Source organism: Micromesistius poutassou (assembly GCF_964030765.1).
Source record: "Micromesistius poutassou genome assembly, chromosome: 8".
Classification (NCBI taxonomy): domain Eukaryota; kingdom Metazoa; phylum Chordata; class Actinopteri; order Gadiformes; family Gadidae; genus Micromesistius; species Micromesistius poutassou.
This window is the reverse complement of record NC_140278.1, coordinates 1,388,322-1,413,402: the sequence shown is the minus strand read 5'-3', so window position 1 is coordinate 1,413,402 and position 25,081 is coordinate 1,388,322. Positions and strand designations below refer to the sequence as shown.

The window sequence follows — 25,081 nt, the reverse complement described above, 5'->3', positions numbered from 1 at the left end:
GGAAATGCGAACGAACAAACAAACAAACGACTCTTCTTGCCGAACTGACCGACGCAAACTGATTCATTCAAACAAATCATAAAATCCACCACTAATAGGCTACATGTAGTCTTTCTCATTGTGTATTCTCTACAGCCTTTAACTGAACAATTGCACAATAAACGGTCAAACTCTTGACATGAAAAATTATAACTTAAATCCACAAACAACATATGTGTAATCCGGGGCATATAAAGACTGGGACCAGAAAATAATTACTTTCTCTCCATTGAAACCCATTCATATTTTACGATCTCATAGGGCCCATGGGGACCACCGGAAGGGGCGGGACTTCGGCACACACCGTGGTCGCTACAATACGATCAGCTGGTTTTCAGTAGACAGCTGTCATTTCAGCCGCGGCGCAATGAATGAAATATAGATCGTTAACACGTCGGATGGAAAAAACATTATTTTTGACAGATGTGCTGAAAGTCACTACTTTTCAACCTCGTTGATGACCAACATTTTGAAAAACATGTACTTTTAATTCAGCCTTGGGGGAACGGGGTGAAATCGAATCGTAGTGTGTAGTTGTGTACGCGGCAGGGGATTATTGTTATCGGGGGGAACTACATTGGCAAGACACCGGCTTGGCGTAAAAATGCCTAGTAGAGACTGCGGTGGTTGCGCAACAGGTCCGCCGTGTAGCCAATCCCTGCTCGGCTCGCGGCACATGTAATAGCCCCATCGTGACGTCATCCTCCTGCGACTCCTACTGACAGATCCACGGTCCATGTGAATGTTGCCTTACCGCTCCATTCATCCATTCATGGGGTTATTCATCCGATTGTTGAAGCTGTAAGTCTGAATAAGCCTAAATACGACCAGGGTTAACGTGTGTTCCCGCACGGCTCCTGTGCTGGTGTTGTTGAGGGGCGGGTTAGCTCTAAAGGGGAGGGTTGGGTGAAGTTGTGATCCACAAGGTCAGGTTATGGCATTACGATTGTAAAGTTGACAAGTCGTCGGTAGGTATACAATAATACTCTGTTGTACAAGTCGTCGGTATACAATAATACTCTGTTGTAATCCGGTTCAAATGGTCTACAATTCAATGTTATAATGCGATCAAAGCTAACATATATTATCGTAAACAGTCTGAAAAATTGCTAATTAAATGAAATTCTTATTTGTATAGCCCTTAATCACCGGTACAGTCTCAAAGTGCTTAACAGTCCATATATTTATGGAACCCACAACGACTTAGTTCATGAATCCGGTTTCCTCCTTGTATCCTTCACGTAGCTCCACGATGGTGACCTCCACCCCTGCGCTGTGAGCCACTCCTCCTCAGCTCGCCCTCCCCGCTCCACCTATAGGTTCCGATGGCCAGCCGTCTACTGGTCAGATGTACGCGTTTCCTCTCCCGGCCCTCACCGCTGGCCACCGTTGCAGCTTCCAATCGGACTAACCCTATCGCTGCAACTACTCTGTCTGAGCTGCAATGGGCTCCAGCACGGGTATGGGTTCCTGAGAGGCCCCTATGTGATAGGATTGTCGCCAGAGATGAGAACGTGCCTGCCATGCCCAGGCGCACTCAGCTTGATAAACTGGTGGAGAAGGCTGAAACACCAGAGGACCTCTTGCGGGCCTGGAAAGAACACAGAGGAAATGGTAATCAGGCTGCTATCGCTATGGTGAAACTGTCGCGGATGGTTCAAGGAACACAAGGATGTATTACTACCAAAGATGCAGATATTCTGATGGATCCGAGGCTGCAGGACATCATGGATACAATAAACGGACAGGTGAGATTAGGCCTGGGCAATAAGACAATAAATTATCGTATTGTGATAGACTTTTGATCAATATCAATATAAAACATGTTCAATTTATATCGATAAGAGACTGGACCACCGAATCTAGCAGCTGGGTTTGTTAAACAAACACGGTTCCATACTTATTTACACTATTTGAGTGTTTTTCATTGTTGTGTCGACGTTGGAGTATTTATCAGTGAAGAACAGTGGAAGGTCATATTAAGTGTTAAACAGAAGTGTTTAAATCCAGCATGGTAATTCCTAGTCTTTTTAGGTCATTTAAATTATCAATAGTTATCGATATCGATCAATATGTTCAAGTTATATCGTGATATGTCCTTCAGCCATATCGCCCAGGCCTAGGTGAGATGGTCAGGACTATTGGAGTGAGATAAATAACGCATGCACCTTTGTCGATGTTTGGTTTCGTCTTTGCAGCGCAAACAATAACATGTTTTTTGTGTTCATTTTTTATTCCAGGTATCTGCAGTGTGGAACAGCACACTGGTGTCTGTTCTGCGGTCTTTCTGGGTCATGAATTTGCCTCCCAGCACTTCAGTGTTGAACTCTGTCCAGACCGAGGTTCTATGGCGAGTTCGCAGGCTGAGCTACCGGCAGCTGGCCTTGCTGGTGGACTGGGGCTGGGAGAGGCCAGGATCGTCTGAGGTGGCCATCGTGAACGCTGCCTTGAAACAGCTGGAACTGCGCTGGACTGAGATCTCAGACGCCAGGACTGTCAGTGCGCTGATATCCAAAGGAGAGCGCATGTCGTCCAGCTTAATGGACAGACTAGAAGACAAGGTAGGAGTCTGAATGCGCTTCACAAACCCCTCGCTGAATGCTGTCACTATTTTCAATTGGTGGAAATCACATGGCTTCTAATCATGTGGAAAACAATCAGAAATAAGAGGTCATTCTTAAATAGGCCACTATAGATTACAACCTGGATTCTGTGACGCATTAGAACCGCCAATGACAAACAATTTATTATTAATAATTAATAGTTATTATAATATATATATCTCTAGAGGTGTGTGTATAGGTGTATATAGGTGTGTATATAAATATATATATATATAAATAATTCAACATGGCAATTACTCCTTTCAAAAGGTATTAACAGTGAAGATATTGTCACTTCAGTCCGCTGTTCTTTCTCCAGGCGTTGGAGCTGGCCGAGGGCTTTTCTTCACAGGAGATCCGCAGGGTCTGTTTATCCATGGCGTCTCGGGGCCGCAGGTGTGTTCCCTTGCTCAGAGCGCTGTCCTACCACCTGCTCCAGAAGCCGTCCTCCGACCTCTCCACTCCACTGCTGCTGGACATGGCCTATGTTTATGGTATAAAAACAGCCATCAGATCTCATGCCCCATTCCATGGCCATTGTATCGGAAAAATTAAATTTTAGATTAATAATCGGTGGTCTGCAGTTCAAATCTGGGGGACTGGGACGCTTTCATTTTTGCCTGATGCAGGTTTCTGTAACCGTGTCTTTGGCAAACATGTGTTTTCGGCCACCACTAACAGTCCCTCTGTAAAAAACAAAGTCTCTGTAATGTTTCAAATCAACACCGTGTCCATTTTCCCACCATAAAAATAATTATTAAAATCCCCTCCTGAAAGCTAAATCCACTTGCATGTTATCTTTTCGGTAGAACATCTGGGGAAGGAAACAAGGCGTACCTCCACCTTTGTCATTTCAGGTTAGCGGCCTAGGCTCTGTGCCGGCCCCACCAGAAGTTCTGCTTTAACACAGGACTACTGGAACTCAGAATACCATGTCCCTGATTTCATCACTAGACGTACAACTGGTTGAAATAGTCGCATATTGGTACTTTTGTAGCGATGTATTGCCCACTAACGATTTTGAGAATTATTCATGGTCAGAAAATACTGCTTGTAATATAGCGGGTAAGACAGAAGCAGCCGCCAGAATAACCTAGAATGTGTTTCTGTGTTTATCCCACTTTCCTTGTAGGAAAGTTGAATTTCAACCATTCCCAGGTGTTCCAGCGGATGGCAGCCGAGCTGCTGCCCCGAGTGCCGGAGCTCAGCCCAGTCGACGTCACGCGCTGCGCCAAGTCTCTAGGATTCCTCAAGTGGCTCCACCTCCCCCTCTTTGAGGCCTTTGCCGAGGTCAGTCCCACAGTGTCCCTCGTTCACATTCAACTGATAGACGTTGTTCTGCATCTCTCTACTCTCTAAAGTAGGCTTCTCCTCATTGCCCCTTTATCTCTAATCCATTTGTCTCCAGCACTACACTGCCAACAGCGAGAAGTACGTCACACCACAGGTCTGTAATCTGCTCATGACATTGGCCAGGTTAGGCTTCCAACCCAGCAATGGAGAGCAGTTTTACAGCAAGGTAAACAAAAAGAGTTTATTGTTTTATTATTGCATGTCATTTCCTCACCTTATTGAAATTGCGACCCCAGCAGAACTTCCTTGTCGATTGCGCTTGGCCGTTCCCCACCTCCACCGTGCAGTGAGTGGTGTGTTGTGTGTGCAGGTTCATTCTGCCCTGGAGGGCTCTCTGCCTGGCCTGGAGGCCTTCCTGCTGGTGGATGTGCTCTGGTCTCTGTGTGTACTACAGCAGGTCAAGCCTCACTACTGTCTATCCCTCGCCCGGCCTGAGCACAGAGCCAGTCTCTCAGGTAACACCACACAGCTCTGCCGTTGAAAGTGACGGAAATCCATCATTTACTTCTTATTATATTATTATTATGTTATTAAGGGTTATCAAGGTGTGCATTAAACATCCAAAAACGATGTTCCACCTAATCCATTGCAATGTCATATTATTTCAGTCTACCAATTTTTTTTTTTTTTTCATAGCCCTCCTGGTTATGTAGCCAAGCAGATGACCAATTACTGTACACTCACGTAGCCAAGCAGGTGATACCGTACACACACACATTACAGTGGTTACGATGGTGTAGCTGAATGAACCTGCAGACTTTTGACAGTGAGGGGGCTGGGATTCAGACCACAACCAGTCTTTCAGCTGACTTTTTGACCTTTTCTTGACCAGATATTTGGAAGGTGTGTAGTGGATACATCCCTCTGGAATATGTTTTGGTTAATATACAGATCCTGTTGTCCAAGTTTTCTTTCAGTTTTCTCATTTTTAAATCCTCTCAATCAATGCGTCATCATTTGACTTGACAGTTAGAGGGCCAAAGGTCCAAAAGTCCTCTTTCACCATCCAATAAATATGTAGCAGACTGGTGTGTTTATCATGATCTTTAACTTCCCTAAAGCCTTTTACCTGTTCACATGAAGCCAAAGTTATTGCTCACATGCCTCTTTTATAGTGCATGACCACTTTATTTTGGTTTGCATAGAAACTAGGTGAGATTATGTAACCAAACTGCCTCACCATGTGTCACTATGGCTGTCTATGGTCTAAATCCCACTGGCCACATACAAACATGGGCTGAAATAGATGTTTATTCTAAAAGTTATTATCTCTGAGATGTGTCACACAAATAGTTAGGTTAAGAGATCCTATTGGTGAGTTAAGATCCAAAGTGGGCTAGCTAGGTAGGTTCAGGTTTGGGATGTGTTAATGTTTGGAGATTGGCTCTGGTGTGGTTGACATCATGGACAGGACCTGTGAGATTATTGCTCAGTGAACCTGAGGGCTAACCAATCAGATCAGCTCTCCAGGAACTCTTGTGGCCCTTTCTAGCCTGGTCAATCCATGACCCTTGCAAATGTGGTGCTGCTATTGCAGAATGTCTGAGTGATTCTACGTTGTACCCTCTTGTCTCTTTGTACTCATGTCAGCCAGCGCCAGCCCGACTCGCGTCGAGAACTGTCGCTTGAAGCTCCTCCACATCGCTGCCACCCTCCAGCTGGACCACCCGGGCTCCACAGAGGCAGATGCTGCTCTCTCTGGCCTTGTGAACTTCACCCCGGCCTCCCCCACCGTCTCCCCACTGCAGAGAGGCCTGAGGGAGTCTCTCCAAGGCCTGGTCCTGGGGAGGACCACGGCCCTGCGGACCGCTGTTGACACCGTGTACGGGTGGACCCTCGGTACGAGACGCTCTGCATCGGTTGCAACAGTCCTACTTTTGCTTTATTGCAGGCAGTGGACTTGAAGCGCTGATTTGTTATAACGCTGTCATGGTTTCACAGAACATGCACTGTTACTATTCAGCAAGGGGCGTGAAGTTGATGGAGGTGTTTCTCCCATTAGATGGCGAGGTGGTGGTTGACAGTGAGAACCAGCTGGTGGACCTGCTGACGCTCAGCGGCCCACACCTACCTGGGGGCGGAGGGGAGCAGGACCTGCCAGTAGGCACGCGCCGGTACGACCAGGAGGGCATTAGGGAGCGCTACACACACAGAGAATGGCTCTCTATCTGCTCCCAAGTACTGTGTGACAAGACGCAAACAGACTGGTTTTAATTTGTTTTACAGACTGGCATTCCTAGCCTGGGACTTCCCCAACTTTGGCCTGCGCAGTAAAGAACTTCTTGGAAGGTTTGCGATGATGAAGAGACACCTCCAGCTGGCCGGCCTGCTCCTGGTGGAGGTGAGATGTGGAGGTGGTAGTTTCATCTGTTAGCAACGTTGTGCTGTGCTAATATCGATCGATATGAGATATTGTGAAAAGCCACTAATGCAGACTCATGAGCACAATACAGCGCAGGATGGTCCTATGGGTATGTCCAGATTACATCGGAAAAAGCCATATTCCACATAAGGTAAAAATAAATGGCAAAACATTGGGCTTCAGGCCACTAACCCCAATGACTCAACATATGTATTATTGTTTTGCAATTACTGAGCAATTCTGAACATGTCGTCACAACCAAGTGAAGGAAAAAGATCATCAATGATACATTTTTGTGTGTGTCACCTTTCCACGTTACCTTTCCGCAAAGGGACACCTGTGTTTTCAAAACCCTCTTCTTGGGAGTGCACAGCCCCACCCCAGCACTGGCTGTGGTTCTGATGGTTCTAATGGTTTGAGAGACTGGTTTGAGAGACTGGTTTGTGCTCTGACCAGAGCACAGTGCCATGTGGGTCCCCAGCACTTGCAGTCTCTCATATTAATAGGCCTTGCCAGCTCCCAGCAGCTCAGTCTCCTCTGGGCCATGTTCTGCTCTCCCTCTCATCTAGGACAGTCTCCCTAGCCAATGGCAGGGCTTCTGCGGTCTGCAGCCCATGGAAACTGGGCCAACGAGTCTTGCCACTTCAACCGTAGTGTCAACTCAATGTTGGAATAGGTGCAAGGAAGGGACGTTTTCAAAGAGTGAAGGCGCCCTTCTAGCTAGTGCTGTAAAAGCACTCTAGTGGGCGCTACAGCGCTACTACTTAAAAAAAACGAATCCCTGAAGGAGTAAAAACAACCCCAACTGCTCACCTTCTCGCTGTGCTGTCTCCGGGGGAGACACACCCACACTTTTCCCTGTGTCGCGCCTCCACCCTGCCTCCATCTGGGGTCCCATGGGGGCACAGACACGCATCACTTCCTGTTGTATACGTTATGTTATTTTCAAGGGAGGGAAGATGAACTGAAGCCATGTTGCATGAATACATTTCTATAAATTATGTGCAATTTTAGGCTAAAAGGCATTGATAATGGCTATATAAATCATAGGTGTATCCTATTTGTTTGTTGTCTCATCCATGATGATGAAACGGTGTGCAAATGTTTCTCATAGTGTGCCTGTGTCCCCTCCCCTCCCAGGTGCCCTACTATGAGTGGCTGGAGCTGAAGACGGAACGGCAGAGGGTGGCGTACCTGAAGGACAAGATGGGCAAGGCAGTGGCTGAAGATATGGCCAAGTGAACCGGGTCTTCAAGGTGCTCCACAGACGGAGCCAGAGAGCCAACCGCCTCAAGCCAGATCACTGACACACTCACAAATAGATCTGCACTGTCGATAACAGAGCCGCTTGTTGCTATGATGGTGCACTCTGTTCCTCATACAAAAAATAATAAACATTTTACCTTCTGGTTCCCTTGACAACGCATGGGGCTTTCCCTGTTTCCATAGAGATGCGGATCGAGAGGTCTGTAGACAAGAGAGCGAATGCGAGACATATATATAGATGAAACAAGCAATGGAAGAGAGCCCTTCAAAGGATTTCAAAGAGCTCTGTTGGTAGGGATGTCTCCTACTGACAATGGCTCCGACCACAAGGCCCAGCTTGTAAGATGTGCTTTGTGTTAAACGTGTACTGATTGGATTCATGTATCATTGCAAAATATAGGAAACCACTTTGCGATGAAATAAATTATTTTATTGTCATACAATCGTTTTCATTCTTTCTATGTAAATCATTTCAATGCTCAAGCTGCTGGCCGGCCGTTAGAGTGTTTATAAGTATGCCCATGCTGTCATTAGACTCTGTTTAGTGGGTAGTGGCTGTGGGTTAGCTCGTCCATGCTGGGGAGGTCTTGGCAGATGACAGCAGCTTGGATCCGAATGCTGGACAGTATGTGTAAAAGTAGTAACAAGTAATGTTATTAAGTGTGCTTCACGTGCCTTTAATTCGTTTTGAACTTCTTAGTATGTCTTCTCTAATCCTGAATATAGTAGTCTTTGCCATTTTGTCCCTGTAACTCAAATAATACCTTAATTTAGAAGAAACCAGTCTCCGCCAACCAGTATGTGAACGGCCCACTGTGCTCCCAACTCGGTTCGGTTCTCTTGGTGACGGGAAAGCCGAGCGAGAATGCTGATGAAGTATGTGTGGAGTCCAACACTCACACTCTACAACGGCACTATGAGATGAGAACAAATAGTATCACTGAGTTGCTGTGGGTCATGACCATGGGGAAAAAACACCTTCCTAGTACTCTGAACACTTTTTAATTCCATAGTGTTCACATTTGGGCTGAAACAGGGGGTATCCCATTTTAAAGCAGTCAGCATGCTTCAAAATAAGTACATTGTTTGGCTGGGTGAGACCCAAGAAGACCTTTGCCTGTCTTGCTTTTCTGACTCGTAACACTATGTTCATGTTGCAGGTGCTAAGGTTTCAGCAAGTAACCACATGTTGGTGGTGCAATAAGTGCCGCTGAACACTGATCCCTTCATTCCTGCAATAACAAGCTTGTACTTGGACTAGTGAAAGAAAGCAGGCGAAGCACATCCTCTCCAGGTTAGTAAAACTGAACCTGGGACCGGTTAAATCAGCATAAACAAAGGGCATATTCACCTTAAACCTGAAAATGTTTAAGAGGGTATTCACACCCTGGACAACTGTGTGCCACCGATTCACCGAGTCGTGAGTGGCCCTATGCCACCTGACTGTATTTAAGTAGCAAACAATCCCATTTCTGCTGAGCTAGCGCCGTATCGTGGGAAGTTTTGCGTTGCCATGGAAACTACAACTGCTGAATGAGGCTTGGGCAGCGCCGTCCCTCCTGCTTCTATTTCTATAGCTCATGTTCACCCGTTGTCTCTAATGGTGGGAGGAGAGGCAATGCAAGCGTATCAGAGGGATAATCAAGATGGAGACACAGATGCTGTGGTTATCTGGGGCCCTTCCCCTTCCCAGAGTCCTGCTAAGTGGACACACCACTGAGCAGAAGGCAGGGTTATCATTAGCACCTAGCTATGCAGAACCCTCCCTTAGTGCTTTACCTTCTGGCTCTGTCTCTATTTTAAAAGAATTGTGTTTTACTTGCTTGTCGTTAAAGCCTCATGCTTTTGTTTTTGCTCTGGGCTCCATTTTACCATCTCAGATGATCTTGTTTCCTCGTAGTACCGCTGCTCTCTGCTAGGGGCCGGGGGAGCAGCACTGAGCGCAGCGCAAATCTGCTGACATCATCCCTCAGGATCCAGTCATAGCCTAGCACGGGGAGAAAGGGTGGGGAGGAGGGAGAGGGAGAGATGGAGACGTGAATGCAGGAGGGGAGGGTGTAGCAGCAGTAATTGGTGATGAGAGGAAATGCTGGTGTTTTCTCAGAATCTACACAAACAGAAAGAGAGAAGAGTATTGTGCCGATGTTAAACACCCCCCTCATCAGCAACCGCTCAGAGAAAAAATAGAACCAACACAGCAACACAGCCACCCCCTCCCTCCCCCTCCCTCTCTCTCTCTCTCTCTTTCTCTTTCTCTTCCCTCACTCTCTCTCTTCTCTCTCTCTCGCCATCGTTTTCTGTACACACAGCCATGAAGTCAGACACGTGCTGCCGGAAAGAGTGAGGTGGCTGAGCATTCAGGTCCCTGCTCGCTCTCTCTATCGCTCTCTCTCTCTCTCTCTCTCTCTCTCATTTCCTCCATCACTCCCTCCCTCCCTCCCTGTTCACCTTGGCTGTTCCGCCTGTGTGGTTTATTATTGCATCACAGCCAGAGAGGGAGCATGCCGGGAGAGAGCACTGAGCGATCTGTCCCCGCTGCGAGGCACCAGGACCAGGGGGACGAGGCCACACGACGCCCTGGACCAGGTAGGTCGTGTGTGTGTGTGTGTGTGTGTGTGTGTGTGTGTGTGTGTGTGAGAAGAGAAGGCAGGAGACGCAGAGGTTGTCGTGTTCGGGCAAAAATGATATGATGGAGGGAGAGCGAGAGAGAGAATGAGCGAAGGTTAGAGACGCAGCGGTGATGTACGAGCAGCGGGGAGCGCCGTGGGACAGAGGACGGGGACGGGTCGGCCAGAGGGGAGAAGGCGAGGTTATGAGCATGTTTAATCCATGTGGAGGACGGCGCCACAGCAGGACCTGCTGTACAAGCTGACATGGGAGGGGAACCATGATTCAGCTGTATATTATCCTCACTAAACTGCTCTCTCTCTCTCTGTCTCTCTCTCTCTCTCTCTCTCTCTCTCTCTCTCTCTCTCTCTCTCTCTCCCCTTCTCTCTTTCTCTCCTTCTCTCTCACAGTTCCTAGTCGCTCAGTTTAAGCCTGAGCACTCGGCCGCTAGCTGGAAAGCTTTTCTGTTCATGGCTGTCAAACCAAATTATCCGTAAACAAGTAGTGCTCCTCTTCTCCTACAACAAGCCATAACCCCAAACGACTCTCTCTCTCTCTCTCTCTCTCTCTCTCTCTCTCTCTCTCTCTCTCCCTCTCTCTCTCACCCAGTCCAAACTCTTCCCCCCTCCTCCACACTCTTCCCCGACACCAAACCCCCTGACCGGTTCCATCCTTCTCCTCCCGCACGGCCCCCACCCCCCCTCCTCCTGCCCTCCCCCCTCCCCATCCGTGCTGGATCCTCCCTTTTCCATCCAGCTCATCAGGAACATGACACAGCACAGAGCTGAAACACAGATAAACAAATGCACACACACACACACACACACACACATACACACTTATTCCATACACTGGACCGCCGTCGTGACTGCTGCGTGTTGAAGGATTGCTGTGCTTCTAGTTGTGGTTTCTGGGGGATGCGATGAGGGTTGATGAGACAGGTTGCCTGTTAATACAAAATATAAGATAAAAGTAATCTAATAATTAATAACAATAATATATGCTGAATTAAGGAGTGTATCTAACAAAAAGGCACATTAATATTCCTATACATGTTCCCCATGGTAGACTGTTTCGTACCAAGTTGTAATGTACTTCTGGCACTGTGTTGACGGTTTTCCGTGGACTATTATGGGTTGGATTTGTGTATCCGCTGCCTGCTTCTGGCACTAGCATGGTGTCGTATGTGATGAAAGGAAAGAACATAAGAGGTGGAAAGAGACAAAGAGAATACAGAGAGCGTCCACCCGGCTGAGATAGAGGCTCTCTGTTGGGCCGGGACAGGCCAGAGCTGCAGCCTCTGTGACGCAGCCCCAGCTGCACCTAGCAGCTCACTGCGGCCTGTCTCTCTCGCTCTCGCTCTCTCTCGACGTCACGTCCCATGTTCTCCCAGAGGAGATACACTAAACTAAAGAGAGAGGGAGAGAAGACCTGCAATATGCATTCTGCAGTTCTTCCACTATAACGTAGTGATAGTGTCACTCAGATGGGATGTGCGTGGGCGCTTGCTTGCAGCGCCACGCGGTTGCAGGGATGATGATTGTTTTGATGTTGTGTTTGAAAAATGGCACGGTCTTTCCCAAGATATGTACGTTGTATATATTATGTGATTTTGTTATTGATTTGCTATTAAGAGGCTGTTTTCACGTCAGTCCCACTAGTCTTTGTATCTTGAGTTGTATCTATGTATCGATACACAATATGCACTTTAATGTTACCATTTCATTATCTTCTGGAGGTGGAGGTAAATGCAATAACTGATAGATTAGTTTGTGTGTGTATGTGTATGTGTAATATTATTTAAGGTATGACTTTGCACACAAACACACACACACACACACACACACACACACACACACACACACACACACACATACACACACACACACACACACACACACACACACACACACACACACACACACACACACAGAAACAAACACACACACACACACACACACACACACACACACAAATATTGCTCTGCCAGGAATCAGGATATCACTTACTAATGGACTAATGTACAGTAACTCCTCTGCCTTGATCCCTCAGAGCCCTCACCGGTTTTCTTCTGGTCTCATGTCTTGGTTTCGTTAAAGATAATTAGCCTCAGCCTCCCTTCCCCCCCTCCCTTCTTCCTGCTCTCCTCTTACTGACGCTGTGAGTCCATCCTGGCCTGTAGATGCAAGCATCAGCTACTACCAGACGATGATGACTATCGGCCGACCCGGCTGCGTGCATGTGTGTGTGTGTGTGTGTGTGTGTGTGTGTGTGTGTGTGTGTGTGTGTGTGTGTGTGTGTGTGTGTGTGTGTGTGTGTGTGTGTGGTTAAGCTAGCTTTCCAGCTCGGTTTATTGAGATCACTTTAAGGCGGTCTGACACTGTCACTATGTTGTTAATAGCCAATAATTAGAAAACAGTACGCATATAATTCAAAGATACACTTTTTACCCTTCCTGTTAATAATTTATTATTATTATTATTTGTGTGTGTGTCAAAGAGCCTGCGACAGTAGTATTGAATGGACCAGTTATACTTGGGGGACTTTTCTTAGCAGGTTTTACAGAATGACAGAATAAAGCTAAAGTAAAGAAACACTAGGGCACTCAGAAGCAGGTTCAGGGTAACGGTTGAAAACCATCTAACGTACACATAGTGTAGGGTTAGTACAGCATGTGTTCATTTTGTGCACCATGTGTTGTTTTTCAGACATGACGAGACATCCCTCCACTGACTCCATGCCTAGCGACAGTGGCTCCACCCCTAGCGACAGTGGCTCCACTCCTAGCGATAGTGTCTCCACCCCTAGCGACAGTGGTTCAAGCCCATCTCCAAGCACTCCCCAGAAGCCACTCCCAGTGTGCGACTCCCCTTTTGGGCCACGTCTACTTCGTGCCACTCCCAGTCACTCTGTGACCCTGCGACCCCAGCCGGAGGGCTCTGACTATCGCCACGGCAACAAAGCCAGACTCTCCGGGAGGCTGGGCGGTCATGGTCCCTGCGGCCGCCACATCCCTGGGAAGATGGAAAGAATCAAGGTGTGTGTGTGAGTGTGAGAGGAGGAGAAAGAGGTGCATTCTCTTGTGTGTTTGTATGTTTGGACTTGTCTCTCTTATCATATCTTATCAATAGGCTTTGTGAGATTTATTCTGTCTGTCATGTCAGCAGGATATTTTACTTCAACCACTTGTTTCTGACCTGCTCCCAGGTTCTGACTGGCTCTGAGGTCGAAAGTGACTACAAGGAGCCAGATACCATGGACACAAGGGTGGTCATGGGCCAGGAGACCTTGCTCAAGACGTCTGAGACCCAGAAAGGGAAGACTCAGGGGCCGTCAAGTTCACAAGCTATTCCCCTGCCTGGAGTCCCAGATGCTGCAGCTCCCCAAATCGCCCCAACGACAGACACCCAAATGGACGCTGCAAAGAAAGAGAGCCAACGCCAGAGCCCAACGAGAGGGGAGGCTCAGCGGAAAGGGTCGGAGAGACCTCCAAACTCTTTCCCTTCCCCTCTCCTCAAAACCCTCATCCCTGCTCCCTCCTCATCCGCAGAATCCATCCCAGCGGGTGAGAACCCAGGGGAGGGGTGCACCCCCTCTCAGAATGAAGTGCCTTCCGCCTCTTTTCCTGAGCTCGCCTATCCAGTGGTGTTGTCCTTTTCTGAGCCAGCTTATATTGTTGACCCACTGAGAGTGGGCGTGCCCACGTTCCTTGACCCCGACCCTTACTACACTGCCCCTTCCACTCCCATCAAGGCGACCGCCCGCCACTCCCACATGAAGCACCACTCGTACCCCGGCTCCCCTGTCTACCCCCTCTCCCCAGGCTCCCCCTCAGACAGCGAGGAGTTGTGCTCCCCTCTCACCTCTCCCTCCGGCTCCTACGTCACAGCGGAAGGAGGTAGCTGGACCTCCTCCTACACCTCCTCCACATCCCCTTCTCCCAACCTCCTGTTCAGCGAGGAGGCCTCGGAGGCCCCTGCCTGCTTTGTGAGCTCCCTGTCAGAGATCGGCGACGAGGCCGGGGAGGAGCGCTCACGAGGACGCGCCGAGCGGGAGCAGGCGCAGGAGCGAGGGGAAGCCTTCTGCTTGTACACATCAGAGATCTTTGGTAGGAGTTCTCGGTTATCAGACACAGTGATTCTGGAGGAGGAGGACGCGGGGAGAGGCGAGGAGGTCCAGGGCTCCAGTAGTTGCTCACATCCAGTGGTTTCTCACAGCCATTGGATGGCGGAGGACATCTCGCCTCGCAGGAGCAGTAGTGGGCGGAGCAGCGACTCCCAAGAGGATGTAGTCGGCTCAGAAGGATTGCTCTGTCTACTGGAAGATGCTCACGTGAGACGAGCAGAGTACCCAGCTACCCTACCCCAGGAAGGCCTTGAGCTGCAACTAGAGGCCTGTGGGTCAGACGAACATTATTCATACATAGAGCAGTTAGCCATGGAGAGGGTCAGGCAACTAGAGCGAGCCTCCGATGTCTTGGGCACTGACACAGATACCGCCACCCCTTCCTCAGCTAGTATCAGTCACAGCGCTCCCCTTCTTGAGGCCTTTGGCGACATTGACTCCAATTCTTTCATGCTCTTCCCAGGGGCCTACACTAATGATGAGCCCGATGAGGACAGGATGATTCCGGCCTCACTGCTGTCTTTTCCTCTTCACACAAGCCTTATCTTCCAGGCTGACTCCATGGAAATCACCCTCTTCCCAACAGAAGAGGAGACCGAAGTAGAAGAAGTGAAAAAAGACAACGAAGAAAAGGATGTAGATGCTTATGCTGCCGGAGAGGATGAAGCCGATGTTGAAGATGTGGATGACGATGACGATGATTATGAAGAGGAAGAGGAAGAGGCTGCTGAGGCTAAGGTAGAGGAGAAGGTGGCAGAGGAGGAAGATGACGTGGATGTGGCTGAAGAGGAGTGTGATGGTAAAGCAGTGGAGGATCCAACAGAGGAAGACACATCTGCTTCTTTCCTTCATTCGTTATCGGAGACATCCATCAACGAGGGCCTGGATGAATCATTTTGTTATCCAGATGACACAGACGACTCATTAGATTCTGCTTCATACAACGGGGAGGAGGATGAGCGCCTGTACAGTACAGAGAGGCATGCCCTGTCACCTGAGCCCAGATGTTTAGATGCAGCAAACTGCAATAACGTGCAACCAGAAGATGAGCAACAGTCTGTCAGTGTTCAAGCTGAGCCCTTGGAGGTACAAATTTGCCAAGATGAACTATCTCATCACATGGAACCACCCCATGGCTCTGAACCTGTCCCTGATCAACCACCATCTTCTCACAGCCCAAGTGGAAGTGAGAGTGACATGGAGATCTCGTCGGGGCTGTCAGACTCCCCTAGCCAGCCTAAAGATGCATGTGGTTCCACCCATGTTGCCAGCCCTCCTGTTGATTCTGCTTTACGTCATGAAGCTGCTTCTAATCCTGCTAATGTTTGTTTTCACGCTATATCCTGCCCTTCTGTCACAGTTCAAAAGAATACAGCAGAGCAACCCAATCAAATTCTGGCTCTGGAAGTCAGACCAGAAGCAACCGTTACAGAGATAAAAGAGCAATCACTGCATGAACACATTAGGGCCGAGAGGGACCAGCAGAGAAGTGGTGTGTCCGAGGAGGAGCCCACAGATGAACTCGAGGGAGACTCATTTAAATTGCTCATCAAGCCTCGACATTCTCAATTTAAGAGCAAACAACAATCTGCCGGGATAGCAAGACCTTTGTCATCCAAATCAGAGACTCAGAAAAGTCCTACATCTGTCAGGGCAGTAATAGCCGTGAGTGTACCCATTGTGCAGACGGAGCGCGGGGAGTTGGAGCTTGACCAACAAAATGGAAATGCTTTAGCTGAGGGTGTGAGTCTGAAGGGCGAAAGCTCGGAGGGAACCAGCCTTTCTGTGAAAACGACCGCCGCCACCAATGATTTGAATAAGGGTGTTCCTCTTCTCTCCTATCCCAAGGACCCAATTCCTAACCCCAGTAACATCCCCATATCTGCCTGTTCAGAGGTTGTGTCAGATCCACCGGACAACCTGGTCCTGAACCCCTGCCCCTGTGACTCTGCCCAGGAGAACCTGAGGGAGAACATGCTGAGTGCCGAGGAGGGTGGCACAGGAGCTCTTGGTTCTCCACACACACCGCTCGCCATCTCGCCTAAGAGAGAGAACTCAGAGACCACTTCAGCAAGGGGGATGGACTCTGCGGCTGTGGCATGGGGTTCAGACGGCATGGGGCTGAGGTTAGGTCTGGGGCTAGGGCCTGGGGCGACACTCGGGGCCTTTGGAGTTGTGGGGTCACTCTCTCTTTCTCTGGGGAAGAGATATGAGCTAGAAGAGGCAGAGAGCCTGCTCATGTGCAACATAGAAGGACAGAGTACACAGATGGCCATGGCACCCGACCTACCTGACATTGACTCTGGAGAAAATGAGAATGATGGTGAAGGAGATAAAGAAAACAACAGTGCTTTGTGGAAGAGAGAGGGGATGGCAGACGTGGAGCTCATAGGGGAGGGTGCCCCTGAATCCAATCTGTCACACTGGAGATCCATCGAAGAGATATCAGAGGCAGGGGGTGGAGAGGATGGCAGCTCCAGATTCCTGGATGATAATGTCAGTAATCTAAACCCAGTCGATGGAGGAAATAAAAAAGATGCACAAGATCAGGGCAACACGTCGGCTTTCAATTCCTTAGAGATGCCAGTTAGTGGGACTTTGAATGCCTTGTCAGAGGAGTTAAGGCCTCTGAACACGAGTGTCAGTGTGACCTTTGAGTCCACCTCAAATATTCCACTCAATGATGTGCCAACGGCAAATGAAACACGCATGAACAGAAAGCCAACTGACAGCTCTTTAAACCTATCTGAAACGGAGGATGGTTGTGATAGTCCCTGTAACATTTCTGCACTGGGTTCTGACATGTCTATTGGGGGCCAACTGCCCAGTTCACCAGAACTGATAAACTTGAGACGCCAAAATAATACAGAGTCCCCCTCAGCCTCTAAGGAGATTGATATCGCCCTTTCTTTGATTGGAGGATCCTTTGGTTCCTTCACTTCCAAACCAAAATTAAATCAATCAAAACTTGCTAGGAGTTGTCAAGAAACTGCTTCAGCAGTTTTGGGAAAGGATGAGGAGGAAAATATAGTGCCTCTGTTGAAACCAGTAAAAATGAAACTACAGACGGAAGGCAAAAGAGATGCTGTCAGTCGTTTGACTTCCAGTGATATCAGCCAAAGACTTGGCTGTGATATCAGCCAACCAAAGACTCAAAATGCCTTTGAAGATGGGGAGACTTGTGTCTGTACATCGGGAGAGAGAGATAAGGTGGAAGCCAAAAATGGAGAGAAAGAAAGGAAGAATGAGCCAGAGGTGGAGAAACAGGCGATAGAGGAGAAAAGGGAGTGTGAAAAAACAAGCAAAGATGTGGAGAAAATGGAGAAAAACAAGACACAGAATGAAACAGAGAAACAGAAAAGAAAAGGCCAACAGAGGGCAGTGAATAAAGAGAAGGACGATGAGAATGTTTCCCCGGAGGATTTCGAGGCCTCTCTATGTCACACCCATCACGAGCCCTGTGCTGATCCACCTGTCAGCCCCGAGAAAGGACAACAAGTGAGGCAGGGCGAACACACAGCACCCCAGCCAGCCACACACGCAGACACAGGCCCTCTGCCCCATGCTGAGCCACCCCAGGGCGGTGCTTCAGCAGCCTCAGCCGCTCGGGGCCCAGCAGGGGGGCTGGCTCATTCTAAATCGAAGAAAGGACGTAAGCAAAACAAGACGTCTGTGTCATCGGACAAACAGCAGACGGTACCTGGAAAAGTTGAAGCTGAAGGGAATCAGAACAGAACAGACCCTTCCAGCTCCAGTCCTGATGAGTGCATTTTTAGCCTTGGAAACAGCGTATCTGCCACGTGTGCTCCAGACAAACTCCATGATTTAGTATCAGGGAACCACTCAATGCAGAAACAGGAAGTGCTTGATAACAGGCCATTACCGAGAGGAAGCCCCAAGGATATTAATGAAAATAACATTAGCAGCTCTCCCACTCGGGAGCTCACGTCCTCTCCCAGCCGTCTCTCTTCTTCACCACCAGCGCTCTCGTCCTCCCCTCAGCCATGCAGCTCCTTGCATCAAGAAGATGAGCTCAACGCCCCCGTCCAGGAGTCCCATCACGGCCTCCTCTCACCGGCTCAGAACAGAGATCCACTTCCTGTCAGCAACACCAGGGTTAACCTACCCTCCTCTTGCCCTCCTCCAATTATTAACAACAAAAACAAAAACAACAAGAACAACAACCTTCAAAAGCCAAGGCATGCTCCTTCCACACCAACAACATCCAGCAGTCCCAGTGTCTATGTTGCCCCTTCTTCTGTTGCTCTATCGCCTCCCAGTCTGTCCCCGCCAGCCCAACAGTCTCTGTGTGGATCTCAGGATCAGAAGGACTTCTTTCTGCCTTCTCACCCCGGCCCCCCACCCCAGTCTGAGGGGGCTGCTCTGCCCAGTCACCTGGCCCGGCCTGCTGAGCCTTGGAGTGGAAGAGACACGTACAGAGGTACATTCCACCAACAACGCTTACAGAAAGGTTGTCTAATTATTGTTACTGTGTTTTTTTTCAATTAATTCAATACCGCACCTACAGAATTGTATTACACAATGCAGTGATGTGAGTTTTCATCAATTCAGTATGAAATTATTATTATTATTATTATTATTCTTATTATTATTATTCCCATGGCATTGCACTGCTAAACACTGCCACAACTGCTTGTATTTTTGCTGTATTATTCAGGCCTGGAGTGGTTTAGATTGTATTTTTAGTAGTGCTTTTTTTTTCTTTTTAAATGGAGAATACATCTCTTCAGATTAACATAATCTGAATTATTGAAGGGGGTATAAAAATGTACCCAGAGTTATCTCATCCTCGATTTGGAAATATCAGCAGTGTATGTTTGTTGAAGATTTCCATATGCCCATGATATGGTTCCTAAGGCCAAGTAATTCCCTGATGTTATACTGAGCTTTCTTCCAACCATTCTGCTAGGTTCCCGTCTTGTTATGGACACAGACAGTGAAGAGGACGTAGCTCTTCCTCAAGACCACAGAATCCAGGCCAGAGGGACTGCTGGAAGCAGGCATAGTTCAATGCATAAAGAGTGTAAATCATCCAACCACATGGAAATTCAGCCCTTTTCTCAACAGTTGATTGACAGACAGCCTTGCTGTCCAATCAGCAGCCGACACAAGTTTTCAGAAGAAATCCTCCAGTCCTTCAAAAATAATTGTGAGTAGTTATATTAAGGTGACCTCCTGTGGGACAGAATAGTGTCCTAGTTTCATCATTCTCACACACACACACACACACACACACACACACACACACACACACACACACACACACACTGCTCTCTTAGTATCTTCTGTCTCCTCCCTGAGTTTTAAAATAACTCCATGGACAATGTGTGCATGTCACTGCCTTATTAAACCTTCATGACTCAATTCACATGTTAACTAGACAGTGCTCGTAAGCTGCTTGGAAGCTATGCATCATTTTGCTAAAATGTTCCATAAGACATTAACTCTCATCGTCTTATCCTAAGAAGTCTTTGTGGGTGCTTGAAGATTGAATCATGGACATGGAAATACATGTATGTGTGTGTGTATGTGTGTGTGTGTGTGTGTGTGTCTATGTATGTGTGTATATGTGTGTGTGTGTGTGTGTGTGTCTGTGTATATATGTGTATGTGTATGTGTATATGTGTGTGTGTGTGTGTGTGTGTGTGTGTGTGTGTGTGTGTGTATATGTGTATATGTGTGTATGTGTGTGTGTGTGTGTGTGTGCGTGCACTGTAGTGGGCTCCTGTAACGACTCAGAGACTGAAGGCTCCGTGCCGGAGCTGGAGGGTCCAGAGACGGCGCCGTGCAGACCCTCACAGCCCCAGGTCAGTCCGCCCCAGCGGCCCGCTCCACCGCCGCCCCCAGCGCCCTCCTAGGCTCAGCTCTGCGCTCCAGCAGCCCTGTGCTGGCCTGAGTGTCTTCTTATTTGTGTGTTTCAGTCCATGTCCCCCATCGACGAAGGGTTGAACAGACCCAAACAGAGTCGCAGTGAGAAGAAGGCCCGCAAGGTGGGTCCCCTAGAGGAGGACCTTTGGACAACGTGCACACTGCTCTGATGCTGACTCTAGGACCGCTCACTGTCTCTGTCCTTCCTGGTTGTCAGGCCATGTCCAAGCTGGGTCTGAAGCCGGTCCACGGTGTGACCAGGATCACCATCAGGAAGTCCAAGAGCATCCTGTTTGTCATCAGCAGACCAGACGTGTTCAAAAGCCCCGCCTCTGACATCTACATCGTATTTGGAGAAGCCAAGGTTTGTCTGTCTGTCTGTTCTGTATGTCTGTCTGTTTATCTAAATCTCTCTCTCTCTCTCTCTCGCTCTCTCTCTCTCTCTTTCTCTCTCTCTCTCTCTATCTCTCTCTCTCTCTCTCTCTCTCTCTCTCTCTCTCTCTCTCTCTGTCTGTCTGTCTGTCTGTCTGTCTGAGTGGATGACCCGGTGGTCTGTCTGTCTGTCTGTCTGAGTGGATGACCCGGTGGTCTGTCTGTCTGTCTGTCTGAGTGGATGACCCGGTGGTCTGTCTGTCTGTCTGTCTGAGTGGATGACCCGGTGGTCTGTCTGTCTGTCTGTCTGAGTGGATGACCCGGTGGTCTGTCTGTCTGTCTGTCTGAGTGGATGACCCGGTGGTCTGTCTGTCTGTCTGTCTGAGTGGATGACCCGGTGGTCTGTCTGTCTGTCTGTCTGAGTGGATGACCCGGTGGTCTGTCTGTCTGTCTGTCTGAGTGGATGACCCGGTGGTCTGTCTGTCTGTCTGTCTGAGTGGATGACCCGGTGGTCTGTCTGTCTGTCTGTCTGAGTGGATGACCCGGTGGTCTGTCTGTCTGTCTGTCTGAGTGGATGACCCGGTGGTCTGTCTGTCCCCTGGTCCAGATCGAGGACCTGTCCCAGCAGGTCCATAAAGCTGCTGCTGAGAAGTTCAAGGTGCCCGCGTCCTCGTCCCCGCTGGCCCCCCCGGCCCCGCCCAGCGTGGCCCTCAAGGAGGAGAGTGAGGAGGAGGAGGAGGAGGAGGAGGTAGGGAGCTCCTCGTTGGCCCCACGGGGCCTGGGCCTGGCGTCCCGTTGGCTGCTCTCCCTGTGAGGGTGTGACGGTGCCCCTCTCTGTGCAGGTGGACGCTGGAGGCCTGGAGCAGCGCGACATCGAGCTGGTCATGGCTCAGGCCAACGTGTCGCGGGCCAAGGCCGTGCTCGCCCTGAAACACAACAACAACGACATTGTCAACGCTATCATGGTGAGGAGGGAGGAGCAGAGGGGGGAGGAGAGGAGGAGCAGAGGGGGGAGGAGAGGGGGAGCAGAGGGGGGAGGAGAGGAGGAGCAGAGGGGGGAGGAGAGGAGGAGCAGAGGGGGGAGGAGAGGAGGAGCAGAGGGGGGAGGAGAGGAGGAGCAGAGGGGGGAGGAGGGAGGAGCAGAGGGGGGAGGAGAGGAGGAGCAGAGGGGGAGGAGAGGAGGAGCAGAGGGGGGAGGAGAGGAGGAGCAGAGGGGGGAGGAGAGGAGGAGCAGAGGGGGAGGAGAGGAGGAGCAGAGGGGGGAGGAGAGGAGGAGCAGAGGGGGGAGGAGAGGAGGAGCAGAGGGGGGAGGAGAGGGGGAGCAGAGGGGGGAGGAGAGGGGGAGCAGAGGGGGGAGGAGAGGAGGAGCAGAGGGGGGAGGAGAGGGGGAGCAGAGGGGGGAGGAGAGGGGGAGCAGAGGGGGAGGAGAGGAGGAGCAGAGGGGGGAGGAGAGGAGGAGCAGAGGGGGGAGGAGAGGGGGAGCAGAGGGGGAGGAGAGGAGGAGGAGAGGAGGAGCAGAGGGGGGAGGAGAGGAGGAGCAGAGGGGGGAGGAGAGGGGGGAGGAGAGGAGGAGCAGAGGGGGGAGGAGAGGGGGGAGGAGAGGAGGAGCAGAGGGGGGAGGAGAGGGGGAGCAGAGGGGGGAGGAGAGGGGGAGCAGAGGGGGGAGGAGAGGAGGAGCAGAGGGGGGAGGAGAGGAGGAGCAGAGGGGGGAGGAGAGGAGGAGCAGAGGGGGGAGGAGAGGGGGAGCAGAGGGGGGAGGAGAGGAGGAGCAGAGGGGGGAGGAGAGGAGGAGCAGAGGGGGGAGGAGAGGAGGAGCAGAGGGGGGAGGAGAGGGGGAGCAGAGGGGGGAGGAGAGGGGGAGCAGAGGGGGGAGGAGAGGAGGAGCAGAGGGGGGAGGAGAGGAGGAGCAGAGGGGGGAGGAGAGGAGGAGCAGAGGGGGGAGGAGAGGGGGAGCAGAGGGGGGAGGAGAGGAGGAGCAGAGGGGGGAGGAGAGGGGGAGCAGAGGGGGGAGGAGAGGAGGAGCAGAGGGGGGAGGAGAGGAGGAGCAGAGGGGGGAGGAGAGGAGGAGCAGAGGGGGAGGAGAGGAGGAGCAGAGGGGGGAGGAGAGGAGGAGCAGAGGGGGGAGGAGAGGAGGAGCAGAGGGGGGAGGAGAGGGGGAGCAGAGGGGGGAGGAGAGGAGGAGCAGAGGGGGAGGAGAGGAGGAGCAGAGGGGGGAGGAGAGGAGGAGCAGAGGGGGGAGGAGAGGGGGAGCAGAGGGGGAGGAGAGGAGGAGCAGAGGGGGGAGGAGAGGAGGAGCAGAGGGGGGAGGAGAGGGGGAGCAGAGGGGGGAGGAGAGGGGGAGCAGAGGGGGGAGGAGAGGAGGAGCAGAGGGGGGAGGAGAGGGGGAGCAGAGGGGGGAGGAGAGGGGGAGCAGAGGGGGGAGGAGAGGAGGAGCAGAGGGGGGAGGAGAGGGGGAGCAGAGGGGGGAGGAGAGGGGGAGCAGAGGGGGAGGAGAGGAGGAGGAGAGGAGGAGCAGAGGGGGGAGGAGAGGAGGAGCAGAGGGGGGAGGAGAGGGGGGAGGAGAGGAGGAGCAGAGGGGGGAGGAGAGGGGGGAGGAGAGGAGGAGCAGAGGGGGGAGGAGGGAGGAGCATTGGGGGGAGGAGAGGAGGAGCAGAGGGGGGAGGAGAGGAGGAGCAGAGGGGGGAGGAGAGGAGGAGCAGAGGGGGGAGGAGAGGAGGAGCAGAGGGGGGAGGAGAGGAGGAGGAGGTGATGTTAGACACTGAACAAAAACAATGATTCAGAGGAGACTCAGAGGAGGGCATTGATAGAGGACAAGTGACAAATGATGCATACTCAGTCTGTAGTACTGCGCGAGGTCCACCAGGGGGCAGCAGTGGCTCACGGGATTTCACTTTGTGCCATCATGCTCGGGCGCGATACCAGTCATTCTGAAGCAGCATTCTTCTGATGAACTGCATTATCTCAGCTCACTTTGATTCTTTTCTATACTACCTTTATTGTTTTCGATGTATATCAATTGACCCTCTTTTATGTCTTTGTTTATTCTTTCTGCAGGAATTGACCATGTGAGCGGGTGGGATGGTGGGGTCCTGAAGCCCCCCTCTCCCCCTACTCACGCCTAACGCCACCCCCCTGTATCGCTGCTATGTTGCATCCTTAGTACCTGCTCAATAAAGTCTGTTAGAACCTGTACATCGCCGCTGTTATTAATACTGTGTTATTTATCCTCTCATATTAGCACTGTGTGCCTTGACGTTTACAGTCATGTTAGTCTAGGAACCATCCTTTCCATGTGCATCAGTGCATTTGTTCGAAAGTCTGCATTCTTTCAAGACTTGAGGTGCCTGGTTTTGCCTCCAGGGACCTTGTACTAAATATACTGGCTCACCCACAAACCCAGTAAAATAATATTTGAAGCTTTTCCCTCATGCACAGAATCCCGAAGACATAAGCATCTACAATCATGACTGTTAACATCCAATAAGCTATGGTGGAATGAAATGTAGCAGAAACACTTGACACAAGGAGAAACATTTGTCAAAACAACTTTCTTTATTGTATAAAACAAGTTAGAATATTTAAACACGCACCTATTAAGGTGCTTATTGGTCAGGCTCTGCTTCAGAGCAGTGGCTTTCAGTATGGCTTAGATGTAGACAAATAGTCCTGATTCCTCAATAGCCACATTTCTCCTTCACTGGATGAAATCCTATTTATACTTTTCTTATATTTCTAGCGTATATGCATCTGAATGTTAGAAATACACTGTTCACTTAATGGTAAGTGATACAACAGACAAAAAGCGTTGCATCAGTAAAGTCAAACATTAGTGCCTTATCTTCTACATTTTATTTACACATCAACACATTATCCACCGGGCAGATTTCCAAAACGGCTTGTCACACCACACGCATGTCATGGAACCTATAAGGGCAAAGGCAAATCCTCCCTGATGCTGCCCTCTCTGTAGACCCGGGCAATTAGCCTGTTAAGGTGAGTAAGTCTTTAGGGGGTAGCTGTGGTCGTTTTGGCTGGCAAGACATTGCTGTCAAAATGTCCCTGGTTGGTGACATTCCCCGCTGGGAAGTAGCGGGCCACCACAAAAGAAGAGCCATCCGAGGCGGTGGCTTTGCCGACGCCCAGCTTGGTGGTGCTCTTCCACACCATGGCCGTGAAGTGGCCTGGACGGAGCAAAGAGAAGAAACAAAGGAAGAGGTTGAAGGAAGTGGCAGGCGGATAGTGGACATAATGTTGATACATAGACGTGGACGTGTTGATACAGCGGGAGAGACAGAGAGGGAGAGCTCTGATGAAATAGAACTGGCTAAAGTGCACCATGGGAAACACTTACCTCCTTCCTCAAAATATTTACAGAGAACAAATCTCAATCCAAAGGTTTAACTCCTTCCTAGTTACTTAAATGTCCTTCCTCACACACACACACACACACACACACACACACACA

General features: G+C 50.1%; 3 protein-coding genes across 4 annotated transcripts in view; 2 read left to right on the top strand and 1 right to left on the bottom strand.

The window, feature by feature from the left end:
• Positions 1-728: 728 nt before the first annotated feature.
• tbrg4 (transforming growth factor beta regulator 4) lies at positions 729-8,022 on the top strand. 2 transcript variants are annotated; one of them, XM_084471276.1, is made up of 11 exons: positions 729-840; positions 1,285-1,787; positions 2,280-2,600; positions 2,962-3,136; positions 3,775-3,932; positions 4,051-4,161; positions 4,306-4,450; positions 5,586-5,834; positions 5,998-6,109; positions 6,222-6,336; positions 7,498-8,022. In XM_084471276.1, exons 2-11 carry the CDS (start codon positions 1,365-1,367, stop codon positions 7,597-7,599), a joined length of 1,911 nt encoding a protein of 636 aa, XP_084327402.1. In that variant the 5' UTR covers positions 729-840; positions 1,285-1,364; the 3' UTR covers positions 7,600-8,022. The 2 variants fall into 2 exon arrangements, with proteins under 2 accessions (XP_084327402.1, XP_084327403.1); XM_084471277.1 differs by lacking the exon at positions 729-840 and adding an exon at positions 854-1,007.
• A 2,102-nt stretch (positions 8,023-10,124) lies between these two features.
• On the top strand, positions 10,125-23,685 carry nacad (NAC alpha domain containing; the record flags this gene model as incomplete). Its single annotated transcript, XM_084471843.1, has 11 exons — positions 10,125-10,209; positions 12,939-13,267; positions 13,438-13,567; positions 13,781-18,796; positions 19,286-19,525; positions 20,095-20,183; positions 20,298-20,366; positions 20,462-20,608; positions 21,224-21,364; positions 21,459-21,581; positions 23,671-23,685. The coding sequence occupies 11 exons, from the start codon at positions 10,125-10,127 to the stop codon at positions 23,683-23,685; spliced, it is 6,384 nt and encodes a 2,127-aa protein (XP_084327969.1).
• Positions 23,686-24,149: 464 nt separating this feature from the next.
• glipr2l (GLI pathogenesis-related 2, like) overlaps positions 24,150-25,081 on the bottom strand; it is a 7,033-nt gene continuing 6,101 nt past the window's right edge. Inside the window, exon 5 of the mRNA XM_084471818.1 lies at positions 24,150-24,797. Within this exon, the coding sequence (XP_084327944.1) occupies positions 24,622-24,797 (176 nt within the window). The 3' untranslated portion in view covers positions 24,150-24,621. The remainder of the gene's footprint in view (positions 24,798-25,081) is intronic.

Excerpts from the sequence above, each read along its gene's own strand:
- tbrg4 (XM_084471276.1), top strand. The coding sequence starts at position 1,365 with ATGGCCAGCCGTCTACTGGTCAGATGTACGCGTTTCCTCTCCCGGCCC. Across the intron at positions 1,788-2,279 it reads TGGATACAATAAACGGACAG|GTATCTGCAGTGTGGAACAG; the intron begins GTGAGATTAGGC and ends TTTTTATTCCAG. Across the intron at positions 5,835-5,997 it reads CGTGTACGGGTGGACCCTCG|ATGGCGAGGTGGTGGTTGAC; the intron begins GTACGAGACGCT and ends TTCTCCCATTAG.